At 41.9% G+C, this 26,641-nt stretch overlaps 1 protein-coding gene across 9 annotated transcripts in view; it reads right to left on the bottom strand.

Annotated features, from left to right (window-relative positions):
* HERC1 (HECT and RLD domain containing E3 ubiquitin protein ligase family member 1) overlaps positions 1 to 26,641 on the bottom strand; it is a 237,658-nt gene that overhangs the window by 89,498 nt on the left and 121,519 nt on the right. For 6 of the 9 annotated variants that reach the window (XM_075208383.1, XM_075208382.1, XM_075208388.1 and 3 more), the window contains 8 exons: positions 20,803 to 21,554; positions 20,069 to 20,267; positions 13,517 to 13,677; positions 10,438 to 10,554; positions 8,105 to 8,315; positions 7,814 to 7,938; positions 1,479 to 1,699; positions 473 to 741 (listed from right to left, as the gene is read on the bottom strand). In XM_075208383.1, coding sequence (XP_075064484.1) covers positions 473 to 741; positions 1,479 to 1,699; positions 7,814 to 7,938; positions 8,105 to 8,315; positions 10,438 to 10,554; positions 13,517 to 13,677; positions 20,069 to 20,267; positions 20,803 to 21,554 — 2,055 coding nt within the window. The remainder of the gene's footprint in view (positions 1 to 472; positions 742 to 1,478; positions 1,700 to 7,813; positions 7,939 to 8,104; positions 8,316 to 10,437; positions 10,555 to 13,516; positions 13,678 to 20,068; positions 20,268 to 20,802; positions 21,555 to 26,641) is intronic. The other 3 variants (XM_075208387.1, XM_075208386.1, XM_075208390.1) reach the window with 3 other exon arrangements.

Consider the following 26,641-nt stretch of genomic DNA (forward strand, 5'->3'; position numbering starts at 1 on the left):
ATAAATTTGGTTTTGTCTATGTTTTTTTTTTTAACTGAAGAAATTTTATTACGTTTTGCAAGGATTTCAAATAAGAGTGCAAAAAACAAACAAACATTAAGTTGGGGGGTGGTACATGGTGGGAACCCAACAGTAGGTCATAAAAAAAAAAAAAAGTCATCGCACACCTAAAACTACTGAGGTATGGCTATAAAATAGGAGTTGCACATTTACACTTCAAACCTCCTAAACTGGCATACATGAAATTAGGACATTCTGGCAATACGATTTTGCCTATGCTTTAAATAGCTCCAAAATCAAACTGCATCCAAAATGGTGTAGATTAAGTGATACTCATCCCCAGAACCAGGAATCCAGGAAGCTAGCCAGCACTTACTGCTAATAAACTGCTTATATTGATTACAGCTATATGAATTCAAGACACTGAGTAGCACACACTGACAATGAGAAAATGGTTGCTCTAAAAACTCACTTCTCTGATGCAGTTGCTTTACGCTTGCTCTTCAGACTCAAATACTTCTCCCGGCAGCTACCACATAGAAGGTAGTATGGATTACCACTGCCACACTCTCCTCCGAACCAGCCATCTACATAAGAGCCATTACTGCGGTATCCCTGGCGGTTAGCGCTATGCCCACAACCTGGGTGGTACCTCTTCATGTGTTGATTGAAGCTTAGTACGCTTGTCTCACACAGTTCACAGATAACCACCTCCTCTCGTTCATCTGTCTCACATACGTGCTGTGGAAGAAACAGACCGTTTGAGATGAGCATGCATACTGCTTAAGACACAAGCAAAGAAACAGCTCAGCTTAACATGCATGTTAATACAGACGCAATTTAAGCAATTTTGCATGTAATACGGATTACATAAAATACATGCAAGAAAACTCAATTGCCATGCTGAGGATGGGGGGGTTGGAGAACAGGGTTCAACAAGGTTCTTATTTGTATTTACATACAGGAAGAAAATTGTTGGTTTAAAAAAAAAATAAGAAACAATGGTCTACAAAAGATTTGGCAAGAGAACATATTTTTAGAATATGTGGGTTTATATCTTAACATCACTTCAACAACACTTTAACAATTTTCAACACTGCTGTACTGTATAATAATTATATTATTACATCTAAATGTGCTTGGATTAGAATAACTAAATAAATAATTTATTTTAAATGGTATCAATATTGTTCACCATCTGTGAATCACCCCACTAATCTGTGCGAAGCCTGTATTTATTGTATTCTTGACCAGTCAAAGGAAGATATTTGACAGCATGTTGACTCATAGATTAACCCTTCATTGTAAAATTGAGAGACAAATTTTGCTAGCAGAGATGGCCCTCCCTTATAATTAAATGCTTAGATGCAGTAGCTGGAAGCTGCATGCATCAATGCTCTTGATCTCATGCTGGGGTGTAAAGCAGGGGGTAATGGATTAGAGCAGAGATGGGAGCAGCTCCAGCTGCTGTCACACACCCATGTTGGCCAGTCCAGTACCTCTGGGATCCACATTCCCAGAATATCATTATCGCTTGCCAGGTCCTGTCCAAACATTGCTTCCATGGCCTCGTCATCAAGGTCAATCTCTAGCTCCTCATCCAGATTTAGGTCATACAGAGCACCAGGTTCCTGCTGCAAGGATAGACCATCTCTTCGACCCTGGTTGCGGTGAGCCTGGACAGTACGGTATAATCCAGCTGACAAGTGGAAAGATATGAAAAAATTAGTCAGAGAACTTTATCATATCACTTTCCTACAAAACTGAACAATATACTTTTATATTAAAAATCACTTTATGGGGGGGAATACAAGTGTAAAAAAAATCAGCGCAAGGTGGCAACGTAACGGCCGCGAGACACCTTGCGCAGATTTTTTTTTTTACAGAAGTAACACCCTTTTTTGCTAGTGCCCCATAGAAGTGCGTGCAAAAATGTAGTAACGGTAAAAATGCACGCCAATTGAATCTGCCTCTTTGTATTAATAATAGCTGTATACCGGAACGGAATAATTCACTACTGACAAGCTTTTAACACTTCATTTTAATTTTACAGGAATAATACATATCGTATGCTAAACACAACAGGGGACAAAATATTTACTGGCACAGGGGATACTAAAATGGTACTTGGGCTACATAACATTTTTTAGAGCAAACTGGGAAGATTTCACAATAAATATAAATGTCAATATAAATATTTCAAAATATCAAGAGTTTCAGTATTTCCAGAATAAGTGAACATACTCTTTAATAGAGGAGACTTACTGAAATTTAACAAAAAGGGAAGTTTTTGTTTTGTTTAGAATAATTTTGGAACGAAAATAAAATCTCATGATATACAATTAAAAAAAAAAAAGAAAACAAAAAAAAGGATTTTTTTTGTATTTATTTTAAAACCATTTCTCTGATTCTATTTGGGGAAACCATTACAACTGCTGCAATACGGTTATAGGAGGGCTCATGGGAGTAGGTGCATTTAAAATAAATAATAATTTTTAATCAGAAGCTCCTCTCGTTCTGTACCCCTCCACTAACAGCCAATTATGTTTACAACTAACAAAGCCGCATAGGATAGGAACGATGGAATCAAAACAAAAATTAAGACTCTAAAAATGGAACGCAGAGTCCCCAAAATGGAACCAGAGAAGTTGATATAACGTAAGCACAAAAAAAAAAAAAGAGGATTTTTTTTTACTTACCGTAAAATCCATATCTCTGACCTGTGCAGCGTCCCCCAATGGAGTCAGAAAAATGGATTTTACGGTGACTAAAAAAATCCTCTTTTCTCTTTCCTACCATTGGGGACACTGGGAGACATTGGGGAAATACAAAAGCTAACCCTAAGGGAGGGATTGCTCTGGAAAAGCTGTGTGCAACCACTTGCAGCCAAAGCTAGCATCCGAAGATACAAAGCCATGCAACTTGTAGAATTTGGAGAAAGTGTGGACAGATGACAATGTCGTCACCTGCCACAACTGCTTAGCTGAAGCACCATGATGTGCCGCACATGAAGAGCCAACCGCCCTGGTGGAATGAGCCTTCAAACACACCAGCACAGGGCGAGATGCCTGGACATTGGCCAAACGAATGGTGGAAGCAAGCGAGCAAAATACTGCTTGGATGCAGACCAACCGTGCTTGTGAATTTCAGAGTACAAAGAGGTTGTTTGTCTTACGGACCGGATCCGTGCATTTGAAGTAACACCGAAGGGCCCGAACCACGTCCAACAGAGGTTAAATCTTATCTTAAGAATTTGAAGAAAAAGGACAGAACACGTGCACCACTATTTCCTGATTCAAATGAAACCTGTAGACCACCTTCACAACAAAGGAGAGCTTAGTGCAGAGCACCGACCTATTCAAATGAAACACCAAAAAGGGGGGGTTACAGCACAGCGCTCCCAAATCAGACACCCGACGAGCAGAGGAGATGGCGAGACGAAACACTGCCTTCCAAGTGACATATCCGAGATTTACCAACTCCAAAGGCTCAAAGAGATCCCTAGCAAGAGTACAGAGCATAAATTAAGATCCCATAGCTCAAACGGATGAAGAAAGGTGGGCTGAGCGTGCAAAACCCTTGTAGAAATGTTTGAACATCCCTTAAAACCATCAGACAGCGCTGAAAAAGAGAGCGTGGAGACCTGCAGCTTTAAAAAGGTACAAGATGCAGTCCCTTACCCAAACTTACCTTCAGGATGGAAAGTAGCAGGGAGAGACTGAAACAGGAAGTGGGGAACCCCCAAGATTCACACCATAAAATGTAAACTTTCCAAATCAGATAATAAATGGAAGAAGTAGTGGGCTTCCGTGCCTTGATCATGGTCCTAACCTCACACTGTGAGAATCCCTTGATCTGAAGAATTAGGTTCTCGGTAGCCACACCGTCAAAGTCAGATGATCTAAGGAGTGGCATGGAAGACAACCCTGAACCAGGAGGTCTGGTCGAAGAGGCAGTCAGAATGGAGGACCTGCTGCCACCATTCCCTGAATGTCTGAGTACCATGCTGGCGCGCCAAATTGGGGGCCACCAATTTGCGGCAAAGCGTTCGTTCTTTACCTTTTTGAGGACCCGTAGGAGCAATGGAGATAGAGGGAACAGGTACACCAGTCTGAAGCGCCACAGAACGGTCATGGCATTGGTGTACCAAGCACTTGGATCCCTGGAATTAAAGCAGATGCCAAGAGGTCGATCTCTGGCTGGCCCCAGTAATGCACCAAAATTGCAAAGACTTACCCGTGAAGAGACCATTCCCCAGGGTGGACACTGTTTCGGCTGAGAAAGTCAGCTTCCCAGTTTTCCACCACTGAGTTGAAGATGGCCGAGATATCCAGAACATGGCATTCCGTCCAGGATATGATCCTCACCATCTTTCGCATCGCAATAGTGCTGCGCGTATCCCCTTGATGGTTCAAGTAAGCCACGGCAGTGACAATGTCTGAATTGACCTTCAAAAGGGTCTCCCAGTCAGAACCCGCTGACCCTGAAACAATGCATTGTAAACCGCCCGAGATCCAGTACATTGATGGGTAGTGCTGCCTCCCGGGTAGACCAGACACCCTGCAACCAGAGTGGACCGATTACCGCGCACCGCCCAGCCAGACTCGTGTTTGGACATTTAGTTTGCACCTTGTATGACAAATTACTGAGCACCATTATACAAACCATTGTATGTTCAAATTGATTTAGTGGTTTGCTGTCTGTAGTGATCAATGTCCATGCGCAGAAAAAGTGGCCTTTTTCCAGATTTGGACTGGCTAACCAATACACACAGGGATAGATGCGTGGTCTCGGACAGTGTAATGATCTGCCTGTCCAAATACAGCAGGGATCCAGACCATTTCTGGAGGATCTCTCTTTAGAACTGTGCAAAGGGTACCTCCCCAATAACGGATACCATGGACCCCAAGAGCTTCACACAAGAGACACTTATCTCCTTACCAGGATGGACCTGATCTTTTGTAGAAGTGAGAGAATCTTGTCTTCTGTGAGGTACACCCTCCAAGTCACCATGTTAAAGGTGAACCCGAACCTGCATTTGTTGCCCAGGGGCTGACGAGGTTTTAGATTTATCACCGAGCTGAGGGCTTCCAAAAAGCGACTTGTAAGCTGAATTTGCAGCGATGAGGAAGGTGCCATTAGAAACAGATTGTTTAAATTGGGTACGACCGTGAACCCTTGAGAGCACAGGATCCTTGCCATGATGGCCATCGCCTTGGTGAACACCCACAGAGCGGTTGCCAGGCCAAAGGGCAGAGCGATGAACTAAAAATGATTGTTGCGCACTGCAAAGTGGAGGAGACCTTGACGTTCCTCCCAGATGGTTACATGCAAGCAGGCATCCTTTATACCGATTGAAGCCAGGAATTCCCCTGTTCCATGCCTGCAATCACAGAGCACAAGGATTCCACCTGAAACTTCAGCACGTGGACCCTCTTGTTGAGGGTCTGGAGGTTTAGAATTGGACAAAACGATCCGTCTGGTTTGGGAATCAGAAAGAGATTGGAGTAAAACCCCAACCCTCTTCCCAGCTGTAGGACCTGGACAATAATCCCAGAAGCAAGCACTCTTCTGATGGATTTTTTGAAGCGCCAGGCACCTGAGAGGGAAAAACAAAGATGTGGTGAAGAAACTGCGCAGGGGAAATCGTATCCGGTCGATGACGTAATCGCATGTCATAATCCCCCTGAACCAAAGCATCTGTGGTCAATGGATGCCACTGGTCCTGAAAGCGCAGGAGGCGGGCCCCGACCACAATCTCATGGTGAGAGAACCTGTCATGCCGCGGACTTATCACTGGCTTGGAGGCCCCACATCTACCTGTGTCCTGGCCTCCATGGGGTCCCCCCATGGATGAAGACGACTATCCTCTGGAGGGAGCTGCACTAGACCTGCCAAAGGGACGAAAGGATGGAAAGTGTGCCTGTTTCGGTCTAGCGGAGCTGACAGGCAAGAAGGTGCTCTTAACGCCAGTAGCCACCTGAATAACCTGTTCCAGCTCAGACAGAGCGAGTCCACCAAATGGCAAGGATCTTAAAGGTACGCTTTGAGTCAGCATCCGCCAACCAAGTATGCAGCCGTAAGACGCGACGGGCCGCAATGATGAGGCCTGAGAGTTTGGAATTGACGGATACCACCAAGCTTGTCTCAATCTGGAAGGCTCCACTAACTGAATGTAGAAGCTGTGACAACTGCGCGTGTGGTGCATTTAAGGAAGGAGAAAGATCACCTACCTCTGTGGACCATGACATAACCCTCGTGAGTTCGGCTATGGATGTCGCAAGCGACCTGGACCAAGCCGGTTCCTCCAGGGACGTCAACACTGGGGCGGGTGCACCCCGATCACGGAACTCATATCTGCATGCTGCACCACACAGGGCGTCAGGGTCAGACTGTCCACAAGATAATTTTACATTACATTTTGTACATGTATAATGTTGTACACTTTCCTGCAGGTCCATTAGCCCCTTTTTACAGACATGATACTGAAATATGTTGCGTCTTTTTTTTTTGTTTTAGTTTTAAACAGTTCTGCAATGAAACTGGAATGGAATTAACTCGGTTTATCTATAACAAGAGTACTCTGAATATAATTCTGTCCCCTCAGAAATAAAGTCTACAACCTGTTAAAACAGAGTAAGAGAACTGGTGCTGCACCTGATGTATTAGACGCATACCTAAAATAAAATGAATAAATACAATGAAAGAAAAATTAAGAAAAAAAAAAAAAGGGAAAAAGATAGCATAGGCAGCCGAAAGAATAGTGTTCACACTCCAGGGCACTTTATTAAAACTGGAGTTTTCCTTTGGTGGGAGGGGGGATATAGAGTGGAGCAGTCTTCCTTTGAAAAAGTTAACTTTAACGGCCCAGCCCGATCTAGCCTAGTGGTTAGCACTTCTGCCTCACAGCACTGGGGTCATGAGTTCGATTCCCGACCATGGCCTTATCTGTGTGGAGTTTGTATGTTCTCCCTGTGTTTGCGTGGGTTTCCTCCGGGTGCTCCGGTTTCCTCCCACACTCCAAAAACATACTGGTAGGTTAATTGACTGCTATCAAAAATTGACCCTAGTCTCTCCCTCTCTGTCTATCTCCCTGTGTGTGTGTGGGTGTGTGTGAGTGTGTGTCTATATTAGGGAATTTAGACTGTAAGCTCCAATGGGGCAGGGACTGATGTGAATGAGTTCTCTGTACAGCGCTGCGGAATTAGTGGCGCTATATAAATAAATGATGATGATGATGATATCCTGGTGGTGAGGCAGTGTACCCCAGAATGAATAAATGAGAAATACAAAAAACAATCGAAACAAAACTATAAAATATACATATATTGTCTTACGGTATCGCAATGAGGCAGAGAAGTTGGATCAGTAGAATATTTTCAGCCAAATTCTGTGTTTTCAAAATAGGAAAACTAGACTGTTCTCACATTACCATATCTTAACAAAAATGTGGAACAAATAATCCATGATGCAACAATGTGATGTCTTAAAATCTAGATGCAAGTCAAAATTGGCAAATGATAAAAACAATAGGTTAACTTTCGGAAAACATTTATCATGACAAATTCATGTAAATAGCTGCAGTCTCACACGTAATGGTGTGAATGAGAGAAGAAAGCTATCAAGTACATCCAGATCCCTTCCTCATAAATAGAATTCCCCATCCAGCTAGATTTGGAAGGAAAATTGTTCCCTTCGATCAATTTTTTTTCTCATTACCAAACTTCTTTCGGGCATGTATTTTAAAGAATGTGACTGCTACCACGGTTTCAAAGAATCATTGACAACTATAAAGTCTAATTAAATGACATACCAGCCCGTGCCAGCAGTGTCCTTGCTGCCAAATCAAACTTCTGCCTCCTGGTTACAGTGGACCTCCCTCTGGGCTGCTGCCCACTGCTGGATCCTGAGTTTTCTACTTGGTCCATGCCGTCTGGGCTACAGGAAGACAATACATTGCACAATGAGAGTTTGAACTTTAAAATAAATACCATCAAGGTTTATATTCAAAACATTCAGTGTTAATGGACAGGAAATAAACAGAACTGCTACACAACATTTTGACTATTTTCAATCAGTGTCTCGTTTATTATACTGCACTAACCTCTCACAAAAGCATACTTCCAATTCTGGAATGTCTGAGGAGGTAATCTCTCCTGTGAAAGCGACATCACTGGATTTACCACCTGCACCTAAGATGGAATCACCCTGGCACTGCTCACTGGTTCTGCCTGAGTATCTCTCCTCATCGTCTGGATGTTCTATCATCCACATCGCCAGCACAGTAATGTTTTGGGGGTCCGCCTCTCTGGCACCTAAAAAAAAAACCATGAGATAACAATTTATTTCAACATTTAAAATATAAGAGATAGAAAAGCAGCACTACAGGTAGTGGACAAGAAAATATAAGCACCAATGTGAAGCCATTTAATAGGAAATTGGACAAGCATGTGCCACAAGTACAACTTTGTGGTACTCTTCCCATCAGGAAAGATATTCAGCAACATGGAGTGAAGATGATCACCAAGTACCAATGTTTTCTAAGGGAATGACTGCACCCAAAGGCTCACAAGTTCTATAGTTTGGCGCAACACAGTCACTCATCTGTCAAGAACATGATGAAGGATAATTCATCTAATCCTCTTTTTCCACTGCTCAGTAGTCAATTTTGTGCGCTCTCTACGCCACTGAACTAACACATGTGAATTACCAGGTGTGATGGCTGTTTATGCACAGCAACCCAACAATGATATCCTGCGCTGTGGATATCTCATTGTATCGGTTTTGATGAAACTGGCTGCTCACACTACAGATGAAATTTGCATGTCATGTAATAAGCAGATACTTGTCTGATTAGCCTTGCTCTTCAAACTAATACACTTATGCCCACCGTTGCCCTTTACTGATGTTGTCACTCAGATTGGATGTGGACAGCATCTTGGATGCTGTTGCTCGTACACATTTGCAAGTTGACCTGTATCGGTCACTGAAGCAATTGCAACACATGACCATTTCACAGTGACCAAGGTTTTCTCTTGCAGCAGATTGTTACAATTGAATTAGGGAAACTTGTATAGTAAAACCAATTGATGGGACTTTCCAATTGTATTTTTCTAATCATGGATGTTCAGTTTTAAAAATAAAAGCCTATATACATCTAGTTTTATTTTCTGCTGGAAACAATGTTAACACTTCAAAGGTGAAGAGGTTGCCAACTATTAAACAACTCCATTCCCCTTTCATTGCATTGTGGGAAGATGAACACATCAGTATATAATAAGGAAACATATGTGAACAGTATTCTACATGCAACAAGCTTTCATCTGAGCAAATTAAAAGCTGGTTTTCCTAGGTCACAATTTTTATGTGTACTCTTATAATAGTTTTCAAGCACAAGAAGACATTGTGACTATAGGCATACAGCTGTAATTCAATCTATAAATCAATACAACAATTATTAGCTATGTCTTGTGAAGATATCTTATATAAAGAATGAAATGTATTGAATAAAGATAACGTTTCTCCTATAATAACAAAACACTACCAAAAATCAGCAATACATTTAAAATCAACTAAGAGTTTATGGTCTTTGAATAATACAGATGCCGTGAATTTCGCCAAATTTCGGGAGCTTTGCCTACTCTTCCGGGAGTCCGTGAGGACTCACCGAAATTCGGGAGCCTCCCGGGAATTCCGGGAGAGTAGGCAGGTATGCTTATACGCCTTTCATAATACCTTGCATAACAGTAGCACAATTACTTTTTATGTTGGTTAGTTACAAGATATACTGCGTTATGAAGTAACTGCTTATTAAATTTTGGACACTGAGTCCACATGAAGTGGAATTTAGGAATGTTTGACAACCAAATGATGTCTGGTCGTAAACTTTTAAGTACACAATGATATTTTGATCTGTTCTGGTTTCGTAGCTAAACCGCTGTATTCTCTTGAATTATTGATTTGAAATCAGAAAATGTTGTGCACTGTTATTTCTAGTCTCTGTTTCCATCTGACGTTTGTTTAGATTTTAGGATCATGTTCTTTGTCTGTGGTTGTTTGGTTACTTACTATTTACTAATTTATAGATTTTAAATGACAGAATAGATTTCTATACATTTGACTTACTATATGGGGATATAACAACATTGTTTTTCAAATAGTTTATTCAACTTGCATTTATGTTATTGCCTGTGATCTATTATGTTAATTGTCAGCATATTAGCATCATTGTAATAAATAAAAAGAAGCAGATTAATGTATAAAGCAACTTGGTAAAGTGACCATAGGTTCTCAAAATGTCGCTTGATTAAACAAATTTTTCCCACCATTTCTGGAGTGCAGTCTTTTTTTTTTTTTATACACAAACACACCCTACAGGTTAAATCACTATATGGAGAAGGATTACAAAAACAAGGTTAATATAGACAAGACAATTACCAGTGGCCTCCATGGCCTTTTTGATTTGTCGGATGGAAAACCCCATTTCTAATAAGGGAACAACCACAGCAGGAGGTGGTGGGGACGTAGAGAGACGGCTACTGGGATCTGACAAAGCTGTGGGGATATAAAGAAAATTATTAACGTCACCGACCTTTATGTAGGTAGCCAACATATTATGCAGGACGTTTCAGAAAATGTTTATTACTCACATCAGTCCTTGCCCCAGTGGAACTTACATTCTGTGACACACACGTCAATTAATCTACCAATATGTTTTATGAACTCTGGGAGGAAACTGGAGCACCTGAAGGAAATACACGCCAACACTGGGAGAACACAGAAACTCCACACATATTGCACAAGGCAGCAATGCTCACCACCATGCCAGTATGTTGCCCAAAGCATGGGAACAAGGTGAAATTAAATGAAACATATAAAGCTGGGTATTGCTTATATCAGCATGTGCCTAATATTATGCCCTGTATTTAGTGCTTTCTATATCAAAAACTTTAACTTCTGAAGACCCTGCACTGTGATGGGCAATGTGCTAAATTTCTAGGGACTCGCAGGCAGCTCCTGACTTACCCAAAACATACTTACCAACTCTCCCGGACTCCCGAAATCCGTGTAGGTCTCACGGACGAGCAGGCAAGTATCCCGCATACTGTAATTTACTTGTCAAAATGACACGATTCACGGTGAATTGCGTAATTTTGGCCCCACACAAAAAATGGCATTTTGTAGCGGGGGACGTGGCCAAAATGACGTGATTGACCGTGCCCCTCCCCTCCCAACCAACCCCCCCGCCCGGGATCTCCCGGAATTCACTTTCAAAGGTTGGTACGTATGCCCAAAAGGGCCTCATATAATTCTATTTTTTAATTGGGGATCTCCAATTCATTAATACGTAAAGTAGTATTAGTAGTACTACTTAGTATTATGCCAACAGAAATTATAATTAATAAGTCACTGGTGGAACAAATGTCCATTAATAAGACAACAGTAGCAGTAAAATGCCAGAAATAGCAATTATGCCCAGTCATATGTTACCAATACTCAATTTATTTGCAGTAATAACCATTAATATGCAACAATCGTATTACTGAACATTAATATAGCAGCTGTAACAATAATGATACTCAGTAATATGTCACCAGTAAGAGTAATGCCAATTAATAATACACCAATTCTAGTAATGCAAAATAAGAAATCAGCAATACTAGCAGTAACTAGTAATTTTCCAGATGTTATAGTGGTGCCCAGTAAATTGCAAGTAATAGCAGTAAAATTCCACCATCATCACTTATTCTGCTAGGCCTGCTGCTGTATCCTTCTCACGAGCACACACTTTTCTCATAAAATAGTAGAGCAGCCTCATCACTTGACATGAAATAATGTTTGTGCCACTAAATCTAATTCATCACCAACAGTGACCAATTAGAAGCTAGTGGGGCTTGCCCAATCTCAATCCTCCTCTCCTTCTCTCTCACAGAGGTTGTTCAGACAACCTATAACATATACATATACATACATATATATATATATATATATATACATATATATATATATATATATATATATATATATATATATACACATATATATAAATATACATATATATAAATAATCAAGTCAGGTGATTGGCTGGGCCATTCTGGCAGCTTTATTTTCTGCCTCTGAAACCAATGGAGTGTCCTTGGCTGAGTGCTTGGGATCATTGCCTTGCTGAAATGTCCACCCTCATTTCATCTTCAGCATATTTTTTATTAAGAATGTCTCGGTACATTTTTCCATTCAGCCTTCCTTCAATAACATGCAATATGCTAGTACCATGTGCAGAAAAACAGCCCCACACCATGATGTTCCCACCTCCAAACTTCACTGTTGGTATGGTGTTTTTGGGGTGATGTGCAATGCCATTTATCCTCCAAACATGGTGTGTATAATGGTGTGTATAATGGCATCCAAAAAGTTCAATTTTCCTCTTATCTGACCATACTATATTCTCCCAGTATTTCACCGGCTTGTCCAAATGTTGTGCAGCAAACTTTAAACGAGCTTCAACATGTTTTTTCAGGCCATAGCGGTTGAGTGCATTACTTATTGTTTTCTTTGAAACAATAGTACCTGCTAATTCCAGGTCTTTCTGAAGCTCTCCACATGTGGTCCTTGTTCTTGTAAAACTCTGATAATTTTTCACTCCTCTCTCAGAAATCTGTTCTTTCCACTTCCAGATTATGGCCCCAACAGGGCTCACTGGAACATTCAGCAGTTTAGAGATCCTTCTGTAACGAATGCCATCAGTATGTTTTGCAATAAGGTAGCAAAGGTCTTGAGAGCCCTTTGCTTTTACCCATCATGAGATGTTTCTTGTGTGACACATTCGTAATGAGACTTTTTTTATAGGACATCAGTTGTGGCTGAACCAGCTGGCAGGACTGCTTTTTAATTACCGATAGATTTCACTTGTTCTCTTGGCTTTCCCTGCCTTTTTGCACCTCCCTTTCCTCATGTATTCAATCATTTTTCCCTGTATCATTTCACATTATTACACAAATCTTAATTTATGGACCTCTATGGCTTGATTTATTTGCATGTGTGGATTACAAGGGTTGTTGCTTACATTTGGTGTAAATTTCATTACAATAGCCACTTTAAATATATATTTACAGAGAAAAATGTTGATGTGTTCAATACTTATTTCACCTGCTGTATATATGTTTTTTTTCTGGTACTGATCTCAGACAATACTCAAGGCTCAGACTACATCAATCTGGTCACCAGATATTTATACAGTGTCAGCTTGGTGTGTATGTCAGTGCTAGCTATTTCAAGTCTACATATAACCAAACACATCCACAAAATAAAAAGATATATATTATAATACACAAATAGAGAGCAACATCAAGCAATGTGTAGACTACATAAAGCTAAATAACCACAACGCAACAATATCCAACCAACTCAAATATGAAGTGGCATTTTATCAAGACATTTGATCTCTATATGGTTTAAGACACAACTTGAAAATTAGAAATTTACAATGAATTATTGATCGCAAAAGCTGTACACTCACCTGTACGGTTGGTGTGTCTCGATGGCTGAGAGTCAGGGGATGTTAGGCTCTGTCTCCTTCCCACATCATCTGTAGGGGATGTAGGAAGTGATGTGATTGGAGGGGTCTGTGCTCGACGGGTGGGCAGCATCGTAGTGGTTGGGTAACTTGAGAACATTTGCCTAAACAATGAAAAGCAATATACTAAAGGAGCATAGAATACAAGTAAAAATATAAATAACATTAACTAGTGTGGAACATAGCTAAACAGTTTACTGCAAAAGAAATGTTCTCAGGAAGAAAACAGTTTCCAAATGAACACCATGGGAAATGGATCTAAATGTTATAAGTACTGTAGTATTAAAACTTCCATAGGCATGCATGATGTCGTTACCCCATAAAGTACCACAAATGCGTTGTGCTGTAATTCTATCACCCAGGAAGACAACAAGTTAGATGAAATGGTAGCAAAAGCAAGGGATAACTTATAATGGAAATAAGAATAACAGATGTGGAAGTGGAAGCGAAAGACCTCATTAAATATAAACTTGTTTAGACGCAACCTCAATAAAAAGGGATAGACTAAACAAGCCAGGAAAAAGAGGATAGTTATACTTATGATATATCCGTTCCTCTTTAATCCTATCTGGTGGACACTGCTACCATGGGCACGTTCTAGAGCAGCCCCCCTTAGGGAGAGACCACTCTGACAGTCCGGCACGTAGAGCACTATGGCCAAAACTTGCGTCGATGAACGCAAAGACATGGAATTGATAAAATTTGGTGAAAGTATAGACCAAGTATCAGGTGGCTGCTCTGCAAAGATGGTTAGTTGAGGCCCCATTTCGTGCAGTCCAAGAAGCCCCCACCGAGTGGGTGGAGATGGCAGCAATCATATCTGGTACAGGTCTGTGAGCACTGACATAAGTCTACTTGATGGTTGAAGAAAGCCATTTGGCAATAGTCTGTTTTGAAGCCGGCCATACCCGTTTATGGGAATCAAACAAGACAAATAAGGAATCTGTGCGCCGAATTTGGTATGTTCTCCGAACATAAATGCAGAGAGCCCTGACCACATCCAGCAACTCCATGGGATAAGGTCCTGAAGATGCTGCCACCTCTGAGTACTGGAACCACGATTTCCTAGTCTATATGAAAACCCGAAACCACGTTTGGTTGAAAGGAAGTGACCGCACAGAGTACCACCCAGCCATCGTAAAATATCAGGTATGGTTCTCGATATGAAAGGGGCCCTAACTCGGACACTCCGTGAGCTGAAGCAATTCCGAGTAGGAACCTCACCTTGCATGTCAAGGATCGAAAATCCGCTAAATGTAAGTGGGGTTCAAGGGTGGTCCTTGGAAGTATATGGAGCATAAAGTTCAGATCCCAAGCTGCAGTTGGCGGGACATACTATGGCTGGAAAAACACAGAGAGGGCAGAGAACTGAAGGCCTGCATCAAGGCAAGGAAGCGTTAGAGACCAAAGGATGACATGCGGCAGGCCCGACTCTCACACCACCTAATGTAGGTGCGCCAGATGCTGTAGTAGATCCGAGCTGAAACGGGTTTTCGAGCCTGCAGTAGGGTGTTCACAACTCTGGGAGAGAACCCTCTTGATCGAACAGCTAGCCAAAGCAGGTCCTGATGTCGGAAGGGTTCTTGGAGAAGGAGGTCATCTCAGATTGGCAGACTATGTCCTTGACCCACTACCATGAACAGTATGTTTGCATACCAGACAGGACGAGGCCAAGTGGGAGCCACCAGTGTCAATGAAAGTCCTTCTTGCTTGACCCGTCTGAGGTCATGGAGAAGCATCGGAATGGGGAGAAACACATACCCCAGCTGGAAGTTCCAGGACATTATCATGAAATCGACAGCCACCGCCGGGGGTGCCTGGACCTTGAGCAGAACCTGAGTACCCGCCAACTGTGCCACAACTTCATGAGGTCCATTTCCAGAAGACCCCACTTTAGGAACAGCGACTGGAAGACCTCCGAGTGGAGCGACCACTCATTCCGCGCTTCTGCTCCTGCCCTCTAACGTAAGCCACTGCTGTGGCATTGACAGACGGCGGACAGACCGGGAACCCCTGAAGGCTTGTCTGGGCCCCATGAAGGGCCATCAACATGGCTTTCTATTCCAGAATGTTAATTAATAGGGCGGTCTCCTGATGCGACCGAAGACCCTGAAGAAAAACATGAAGGACCACAACCCCCCACCCCCGCAGGCTGGTGTCCGTGGTTACTATGATCCAGGATCACAGGTCAAAGGACCTGCCTACTGCCAGTGGGTGACAACCGGAGTAGTTGGTGTTCCAATCACAGATGGGATCCTGACCAAATTATCAAGAGATCCCACTGGAAGCAACGGGAATACAATATCAAAAGACAGTGGTGCGAAGGTTGACACCATTTTCCCTAGGAGCTGCATGAAAAGAAGGATGGATGGTCCGCGGCCATTGATGACCGATCTAAGAGATTCCATGCAAACTCTGTCCACCCGCATGTGTAGATTCAAACATCTTTAAATTTAAAATGGGAACCAGAAAGAGGCTGGCATAAAAACCTTGGCCTCTGGTTCAGAGAAACCGGGCAGATGACCCCAGCGGGAAAAAAGACAGGCAACACAGTGAAGCATCGCCTGTCATATTTCCGGGTTGCGGAACAGGGAACTTGGGGGGCAAAAAAAAATGACCAGGGGCCCGCTCCAAGAGATCGATCATGTAGTCTCTCATCATCCCGCAAATCCAACAATCCTGGGAAGACACTGCCCACTGATCTTTGAACAGTTGCAGGCGTCCTCTCACTCCTGCGAGAAAGGGTAAATGACGGTCAGGCTGTTGGCTTTTCCGGAAGCTTGGGTGAGGGACGTCTCGGGGAATAGGAAGACCTACCACTATAAGAGTGTCCCCTGTTACCCAACGGTCTGTTCGTAGTCACCTGGACCAGTAGAAATAAATGAAAATAATCGAAAATAAAGAATAAGGAAAAAATACCTTACTAGCAATAAAAGAAAATCCAACTCCTTGGGCAGTTAAACGAAACTGAGGAGCTAAAGGGGGTTGCAGAGGGCAGGGATCTGTCAGCATGTTACATTAAACAAGTTAACTAGTCAAGTGCCAAATCCACCCTCCCCTTGTACAACTCATGGTAGCAGTGTCCCCCAGACAGAGAAAATGGTATTTTTAGTACATGCTTAAAATCCTTTTCTCCTAAAACATGGGGGACACTGGAATCACAACATGAGGAGAACTGGCACTTTAAAGATTTTTTTAATGGTAAGCTTTCCCCATACTGTACCTCTAGTATCTACTCAAGTCAGTTTTAATTAACAAAGCTTACAAAAGGAGCCCGACAAGTGAAACAACCAATAGAGAAAGTAGAAAACTTTACAACACAAACAAACAGAAATAACAGGGAAACAAAAGGAGTGAAACAGGAAGGGTGTCCACGGTCTCCCATGGATTAGGAGAAAAGGATTTTACCTAAATACCAAAAATCTCATTTTCTAAAACATCTGGAATCACAATGGAGATGCCCCAGAGCTGCTCGTAATGGAAGGAACATACCTTGACAGTGCGCAGAATCTTGCTTCTAAAAGCCTCTCTGGATGCAAAAATGTCAATCTTATAGAGTGCACTTATGACCAAGTGGCAGAGCTGCCGAGCTGTTCACCAGAAGCACCCAGTTGAGCTGCCCATGAAGTTCCCAATGAGCAGGTAGAATTAGTAGTCATAGCCCTTGGGACAGGTTGATCTACATTGATGTAAGCCTGATGGATCACAGATTTAATCCGTCTGGTGACAGTTGGTTTAGAGGCAGGCCAGGCTCTCTTTTGTGCACCATACAGAACAAAGTTCTACATCTTGTTGTTCTCTGAATGTAAATCTGCAAGACTCCTACTAGATCCAGCCCATCAGACAAGCTATCCCCAGTTTTGAAATAATTCAAAAATCAAAAATCTGAAAATCACAATTTCCTGGTTCAGGTGGAACCTGGAAACTACCTCGGCTGGAACAAAGGTTTCATTCTGAGTACCACCCTATCCTCATGGAACAACAGGAAAGAGAATCTGCAAGACAAGACCCCTAATTGGGAGAACCTGCGAGCTTTAGAGTTTGCCAGGAGGAAAGTAGTCTTCAAGGACAAATATTTTAAATCCACAGATTGTAATGGCTCAATTGGTGGCAGTTGTAACGCCCTGAACACAAAGGTTGAGGTCACAAGGGACCACCAGATGGATGCAGGAAGTCTGAACGAGCAGCACTCACTGGAGCAAAGTTTGGACCACAGGCAATTATGCCAGCTTTCTCTGGAAGAACATGGACAAGGCTGACACCTGGACATTTAAAGTTTAGGGCTCTTATGACCCCTGTAAAAAAGAAAAAAAATGACGAGAAATCCTAAGAAACTATTTAAGCCTTCCAGATCGTATGGTAGTTCCGGGCAGAGACTAGATTTTAGAAAAGTGGCTTCAATAGCCACCCTGTTAAAGTTAGCTGGGCCCAATGTTGGTGCCAGCATGAGCCTTGGGAGAGAAAGTCTGATTACAACGCAAGTCTCCACAGAGGAGCATAAAGCATGCTGACCATGTTGGAGTACCAGGAATTCCTTGGCCAGTATGGGGCAACAAGAGAAGCTTGGACTTCATTTCTTTTGATCTTTCTTAAGACCCTTGGGGGCATGGCCACTGGACGGAAGAGGTAGACTAGAGGGAAATACTAAGGAACCCCCAAGGTGTCTACGAACACCACCAGGGGTCTCTGGATGTGTCTCTGTAGTCCTCCACCTTGTGGTTTAGCCGAGACATCATCAGATAGATATCCAGGCGCCCCCACCGATCGACTAGCTGTTGCAAGACCGAGTGGATTGACCACTCCCCTGGATGAAGGTCCTGGTGGCTGATATAGTCTGTCTCCTAGTATTGTTTCTTCGGAAATAAACATGGCTATGATGGCCTGAAGCTTTCTTTTGGCCTACTGCTTGATGCTAGCCATCATCCTCATAGCATGGGAGATTCCTGGTGCCTTCCCTTATGGTTCAGATATGCCAATGCCCAGTGCCTTCAGTACTAGTCTCAGCTCCAATACGTTCATCTAGAGCTTGGACTCTTTCGGCGTCTATAGACCCTGGGAATGCTGAAGATGACTGCCCCCAAACCCAGAGCTAGAATCTGTGGTGAAAAGGATCTAATTCCAGATGGTGAATTTGCTTTTTTTCAGCCTCCATAACAGACCTCGTGCACTCTGGGAAACTAAGCAATGCAATGATTGGTCAGTTGCAAGTGGGACCTGTTCCACGTGGAGAGGAGTTCATTCTGGAACTCCCTTGAGTGACACTGAGAAAATTGGACTGCCTTAAAGAAGGAAAACATTTTGCATAGAACGCTCATTCAAAAGTGGACCGACATCCTCTGCTTGGTCCAGAGGGACTTCACCATGTCCTGAAGGGAGACTGTCTTGTCCTCCGGCAGAAACACCTATTGAAGGAGGGTGTCAGAGTAACCACAAGAAAACCATTCTGTCTGTCAGCTCCAGGTTGGATTTCTTGAAGTTCAACATACACGCGTGTGGCTCCAGATTCCTGGCTGTCTCTGTTGCACAGTTGAGCAACATCGAAGAACTCACCTTTATCAGCAGGTCAATAAGGTATGGAATCACAGTTATCAGGGGCATTAAAAAAAAAAAAAACTCATTCTCCCCAAAACCCATTTCAGTTCCTATCACCCTTAATTTTTGCAATTTCTCAGGACAGGATACACAGGAACAAACAAAATGGCATTCCTGGGAGGGCTGCTTTGTGTCCTGCTATATGATTCAAAAGATATGGGTTGTACTATATGCCTGAAAACCCTTTTTCTCCTTCAATAGCCTGCAGGAGTATTCTGCCAAAGGATTTTGCTCAACAGAATTTGGTGATTAATGTGCAAACTCATTTTTATATCACAGGGTAACAAGGAGGGATAGCTCCTAGAACAGCCTTGACCCTATATAAAATGAGAAATGGTGACCTATGGAACAGAACACATAGCTTTGAGAAATTATGTGCTGTGATTACCACAACAGCAGGTTCAGATCTAAAGGAGGAACCGGGTTTCTGAAGGGAGGGTGAACATGGCCTGCACCATGAAGAAATAGTTTCACCTCTGGGATCAAGGCCAAATAGGATATTTATATTCTGAACCATCAAAACAATTAATTACTGTCTTGTCCTTAAAGTTCAATAAATATGTTATGGCGGCAACATGGAAAGATGTTACTGTATAAATGAGTTAAAGTATAACAGCTACTATTAATATGATCTGCTGGAGAGCAGCCTATGAGGGCATCATCAACATTTTGCTATGAGGTGAACTATTTTGTAGGACCCCACTCACAAGAAATGCATGATTGAAATAATTAGGGTCGAAAATAAAAAATAGTTTTCGTTATTACTGGTTTAAGTAAAAAAAAAAAAAACATGGTAGAAACAGGCCTATAAGTTTCAGCTTAGGCTGTACACAATATCAGAGCCATTAGCTCAGACACAAATAAACCTAGGAGTCAGAAGGAAAAACACAATTATAATAGTACCTCAGCAAGCTAAGCGGCATCACACCAGGGGATTCAGATGCTGGTACTGTCTCAGTGTCGGTGACTGGAGTGGTAGCGGTGGTTGTGTCCTCTAGGGAACTGCTCATGAAAGAGGTGGTACTTGATGCTGAGGGGCTGGTGGTGACTGGAGTTTGAGCTTGCAGAATTTGGTCACTTTCCTCTGCTTGTTGATCTAAATCTGGAAGATAGAGATTATGCACAAACCAAAGACAAGTTAATAATTTGGGATGCAAAAACATTAAAATATCAATACAGTTGTTATAACGAAGTATTAATAATATTGTTTATCTAAATGCATCTACTGTATTTAAGTATCTAATGTAATCCTACAAATGCATTTAAAGAGAAAGTTTAGGCTTAAAACATCCATTAACATGGCAGACGATACACATCATATATATATTCATCCCAGAGAATTATGGTGAGACATTAGTACTAGTTAAATATTAAGCAAACGTGGGGAGTGACATGGATTTTCTGAGAACTGCTGGGGTCAATAGTTATTACAACAGGGAGTTTATTTGAAGCAGAAAAAATCTCTGGAAAAGGTTCAACATATGACTATTAAGAAAAAACAATACTTTGTTATTTTTACATAAAGTTTTATTTTCAAAATATAGAATACAAGTCTGTTTATTCACGGGTAAAACATCTATAGCTTGGGGAATAATATTGGAAAACACCAGCTCTATGAGAATTTATAAAATTCATACCTTGTCTTATTCTGCCACCAAACTGCTCTTCCAGCAGCCCATGAACTACCAGCTTGTAAATCATGGCTTGTGCTCTCTCCAGATCAGCCAGTCCCAAGGCTCTCTTTATGGGTGAGCGCATAACGGCCCTCTTCACCATGTGACGCATAAGAAATTGCAGGGCAGCCCTCATTTCAACATCCTCATGTACCACTGGAGAGCTGGCACAATCTGAATTGTGCCCATTTTCTGCCAGCACTTTTGGAATAAGCAGAAGCTCTGCGTATTTACTGCAGCTCAACAGTGCTCCCAGAGATTTCATGGCTCCCAAATTTATGTAGGATAACTGAATAGCCCTAATTTCAGACTGGGCAACATCATGGCTTCGTGGGATGTGGTCATGACTTTTCCGTTTCCCATCAATAAGTTGATGCTGCTGATCAATAGCTGGGGTATCTCCCAAAAGTGTAATAGATTCATTTTCTGATTTGGAAGCTATGCTGCTGGTGATTTTCTCCTCCGTTGCACGTTCTGTAGTGTCGCAATCAATCTTGTGCTCTAGGTCCCCTTTCTCTTCTGACTCATGACGGTGTTTCTTTTCATGGCGTTTGGTACTGGCTTTACTTGGATCTTCATGGATGCCTGTCAGGTAGGTAAGGTCAAGCAGTGTAGATGCAGTCAACCCACGAAAACGAGCCACATCGAAGGGAGGGGGATCACAAGGCTCCAGGTTGTAGAGAGGTGTGTCACTAGGCGACCAAAAAGTTGGGAAGCTTTGGTTGAGAAAAAAATCAGAACGACACAGGAAAAGGCAAGTGAGGGACAGACAAGAGGAGAGTACAGGAAATAATGTTTATAAAGTCACAATTGCCAGGCCACTGAAAATACAGGGGGCTGATGTGTGCACATTTTGGAAGGTTAAAAGCAGCCAAAAAATAAGAAAGAAAAAATAGCAGTAGCACAGGACACACCACAGCATGTTAAGAAAGACATTAATGAGACAAAGAAAAAGGGCACATAGAACAACTCAGCAGTGACGACTGATACAGAGGGAACACTGGGTCTGGTACATGTGCTAAGTACACATTTTATAATGGGTGCATTTAACACTTAAAAGATAGACATGTTTTAGACTTAATCTGTCAAAATGTGTGATTCCAATGATTCATGCCATTCAAACTTACAAAACACACAATAGTAAGCCAAAAATACACCTAGGGGCCAATTCAATTGCGCCGAGAATAACGTGGCAATAACAGTATTACCGTTAATACTGTAATTTTAGCCAGGATTTCATCTCGCAGTTCAGGGAGCCGCGAGTAAAAATCCACCATTGAAATTACTGTATTAAGGGTAATTATGCGCAGTTTTACCGTATTAACGGTAACACTGTTAACGCTACGTTATCCTCGGCACAATTGAATTGGCCCCATAATGTATTTTTATAAACATCGGCAGCTTTTTCTTCACATTTGCCATTTCATGGGTAATTGTATTGTATATTCGCTTCTCTTACTATACTTTTATAATGAAAATTTAGCATATAAGGCACTCTCATCCCAATCAGCTCACTTAAAAAGCTTAACCAGCTTCAGAAAAACCTCTTACACTTATTTATGCTCTTCATTAACGGCCAATTTCTATGCCAGCATATCTACATTCTCCTATTATATTATTGCATAAATATTTTGACATTTCCTCTCTTTTCTTTTACTACCCCTGCAGTTCCCATTTTTATCCTGCAGGTTTCTACAAATCCAGACCTTTGTATTATAAAGAGCGACCTCCTCTCTTATTCTGCTAAGAGATGTCAGAGGCGAGGACTATTTTTTTTTTTTTTTTTTACAAATATCCCTACTAATACTCTTTTTTTTTTTTTTTTTTTATTTCTTTCCTACTAATACTTTTTTCTTTTCTTTTTTCCTTTATTTTATTTTTTTTAAAGCATTTTTATTTTACCCAGCAATATACATTAAAAGGGTCATGCTACAAACTACACCCCATCAGGAGCGCAACAATAGGCACATGTGCCTGGTAGGGACAAGAAATACATAGAGCCCGAAAAGCACAGAAGGCAGATTTGACATTTCAAATCTCAGGAGATCACAGCTCTTTGAACTGGAGAAGAGAATACAGGGGCTGTAAAATAAGCAGTGTTTGTTCTCCCCTTCCATGTTGGGTGGTGTCACATGGGCACATTCAATGCTAGTGTTTTTATGGTTCCATCTATTTCTTATGCAAGATATGCATTTCCATACTGAACATGTGCACCAAACATGCATCCATTAAACCTATAGAAGCGCAATGGGGAAAGGAAAGCTTGACCAGAGCACAGAAAGGACATGTTCATATAAGTGCTACATAATTAGATATGGACACATACCCAGATGAAGGGAGGGGGAAGGGAAAGGGAGGGGGAAAGGGAGGGGGAAAGATCTATATGTATCTATCTATCTATCTATCTATATATATATATATCTGCATAGTTAGTGTGTATAGCTCTAAGTGTATAGTTAGAAGTGTAAACAAAAATTTCAATAGCATAATTCGGAGTTATACAGGAGTAAACAGGCGAAGAACATTCTGCCTATTATCACAGCTACACAAGGACAACAGTCAATATTCACCTGAAAATCTATAATCTACTCCTGATGTTTACTAGCTTCACACCCAAAGAACACTGTTTTGGAGACTGCTCTTATTTTCTACTCAGCTCATGAAAGTTTGTTTTCTCTGTCAGTTTATTTTCCCTGCAAAATCCCCTGTTTAATCAACCTGCTGTACTGCTTGCTCAACCACACCCTACCCATGCTACAACTATTTCAGTACCCTATCATCATTGTACTTTCAATTCTACTCAAGGCTTTGTCTGCCATCACAAGTAGGAAGAAATTATATTGACTTTGAACCACTCTCCTCTCTCATGACTCTGCAAGAACTCAGCTACTCAATCACCTGTTCTTTATTACTCTTTATTCAACACTTCCACCCACTCCCCCACAATACTCCCCACATCATTACTCTATACTATCCAGGCATCCATGAATAAACTGCATTTGCTGCAGCCTAGTTCTGCACTACTTCTCTGATTACACAGGACATTGCAATTAGGTAATTTCTCTAATTCCCTAATTTTTTGCTATTTTACTCATAAATCCCAATGCTGGCAAAATATTTTTCTATCTTTCTTTTCATGGCATTATATTTAGGACTATATCATCCCTCACCCATCCTGCAGCACAAACTTCTGTCCACATTGTCCCTTCACTACTTCACTCACCTCTAGTCAACATTCATGAACTTTTCCTATTTAAATTCAATAACTTTAACAGACTCACCCGGTCGCCAGAAACTAAAAAGACACACATCTTACAATCATCTTTCCTACCTTTCTTCCTCCCTGATTTTATTAGCTGGTGATTTATCACCTAATCCAGGTCCCCCTCACTTCTCCCACACACATATATCTGAACGCTACAGAAATCCAGCAAACCTCAAACGCATCACCTGTCTCTCCTCTCTTCCAAAGTCCTTTAAATGTGCCCTTTGGAATGCACGCTCTGTTTGCAACAAACCTACCTCCATACACGATCTCTTCCTCTCAAACAACCCAAACCTTCTAGCAATAACAGAAACATGGCTCACGCAATCAGACACTCCCTCACCTGCAGCCCTTTCACATGGTTTTCTCCATTTCACCCACATCCCCAGACCAGGAGGTGAGGTTGGACTACTTCTCTCCCCACAGTGAACGTTTACAGTTCTACCAAATGTCCCATCACTCACGTTCACATCTTTTGAAGTACATGCTGTTAGGATTGTTAACCCATTCTCTATGCATGTTGCTGTCATCTATCGCCCCCCTGGACCACACCAACAATTTCTTGAACAGTTTTCTGCGTGGCTCCCTCACTTCTTATCCTCTGACATCCCCACCATCATCATGGTTGATTTCAACATCCCTATTTCTAATCCACGTTCCAATGCTGCTTCCAAACTACTCTCTCTAACATCCTCACTTGACCTCTCCCAGTGATTTAATCCGCTACTCATCAGGATGGCCAGTGTATTGATCTTGTTTTCTCTAGACTATGCCCAGTTTCTGATTTCCTTAACACTCCTTTCCCACTCTCAGATCAACACCTTATTAGCTTCTTGCTCACCCCCAGTTCTTTACCCTCCCCAGTGTCAAACTCTTCCAAACCTCCTCACAACTGAAGGACTATCAACTCTATTGACCTTCAACAGTTTTCCACATTCTCCTCCCCTGATAGGGCAATACCCCATTTTCACCAAACCCTAGCAACTGCCCTTGATCAAGTGGCTCCAGCGACACTACATACTCCATGTAGACTTCGTTTCCAACGGTGGCACACTAAAGTAACACGAACTCTACAAAATCTCTCGTAAAGCAGATCGTCACTGGCGTAAATCTTGTACCGCTAAAGATTTCATCACATATAATGATATCTACCACTCCTATAGAAATGCTCTGGACACTGCAAAACAAACATAATTCCAATCTCTCATCTATGCTCAGGCTTCAAACCCCAAACGCCTTTTTAACACATTTACATCTCTTCTGAATCCTCCCACCCCAAATCCTCCAACTACCATCAGTGCCCAGGATCTTGCTTCCTATTTCAAGGACAAAATAGATAAGATCAGAATTGAAATGGTATCATCTACCTCAACAAGCAATCAGCTCAATTCCTTTGTAGCACCCTTTGACACTCTCTCTTCATTTGATCCCACAAACGAAGAGGAAGTTTCTACTCTCTTCTCATCTTCCTACTCTACCTCCAGTCCTCTTGATCCCATTCCCTCACAAATTAGTAGGTCCCTGTCTCCTGTGGTCATTCCCACTCTAACTAAAATCTGTAATCTCTCTCTTTCTACTGGTATTTTTCCATCACTATCACTATTCCATCACTATTCAAGCATGCAGTGATTACTCCCATTTTAAAAAAGCTAAATTCTGACCCAAACACACTCTCAAATTACTGCCCCATCTCTCACATCCCATGCAATTCCAAGCTTCTTGAGAGAATTGCCTACACTCGCCTCACACACTTTCTTACAGCATACAACCTATTGGATCCTCTTCAGTCAGGCTTTCACTCTCAACACTCCACAAAGACTGCGCTGACCAAGGTTGTCAATGATTTGATCACAGCAAAAAATAATAACCAATACTCTTCTAATTCTCTTGCATCTCTCTGCTGCATTTGACACTGTTGACCACTCTCTCCTCATACAAACGCTACACTCCCTAGGTCTTGAAGGCAGTGTCCTATCCTGGTTCTCATCCTACCTATCTAATCTCTCTTTCAGTGTCAATTTCTCTGGATTCACCTCTGCTCCGCTTCCTTTATCAGCTGGAGTACCACAAGGCTCAGTCCTAGGTCCTCTGCTATCCTCTATCTACACCACTTCAATTGGAAAACTAAGCAGCTTCTTTGGATTTCAGTATCATCTCTATGCGGATGATACACAAATCTACCCTCTCCTGATCTTTCACCATCTGTGTCTCGCGTTACTGACGGTCTTTCTGCCATTTCATCTTGGATGACTTCTCGCCAACTCAAACTCAATCTTTAAATAATATTCACACCCAAAAACAGAAGCTTCCTGCCTGACATTTCTATTTCTGTTGATAACATGACCATAAATCCCACCCCGCAAGCTCACTGCCTAGGTGTAATCCTTGACTCACACCTATCATTTATTCCCCACATCGACTCTATATCTAAATCATGTTACATATATCTTAAAAAAACATTTCCAGAATACGCACATCTCCCACAAGACACAGCAAAAACCTTAATTTATGCACTCATCTCCCGCATCGACTATTCTG

This window comes from Mixophyes fleayi, chromosome 4 (assembly GCF_038048845.1).
Source record: "Mixophyes fleayi isolate aMixFle1 chromosome 4, aMixFle1.hap1, whole genome shotgun sequence".
NCBI classification, from domain to species: domain Eukaryota; kingdom Metazoa; phylum Chordata; class Amphibia; order Anura; family Limnodynastidae; genus Mixophyes; species Mixophyes fleayi.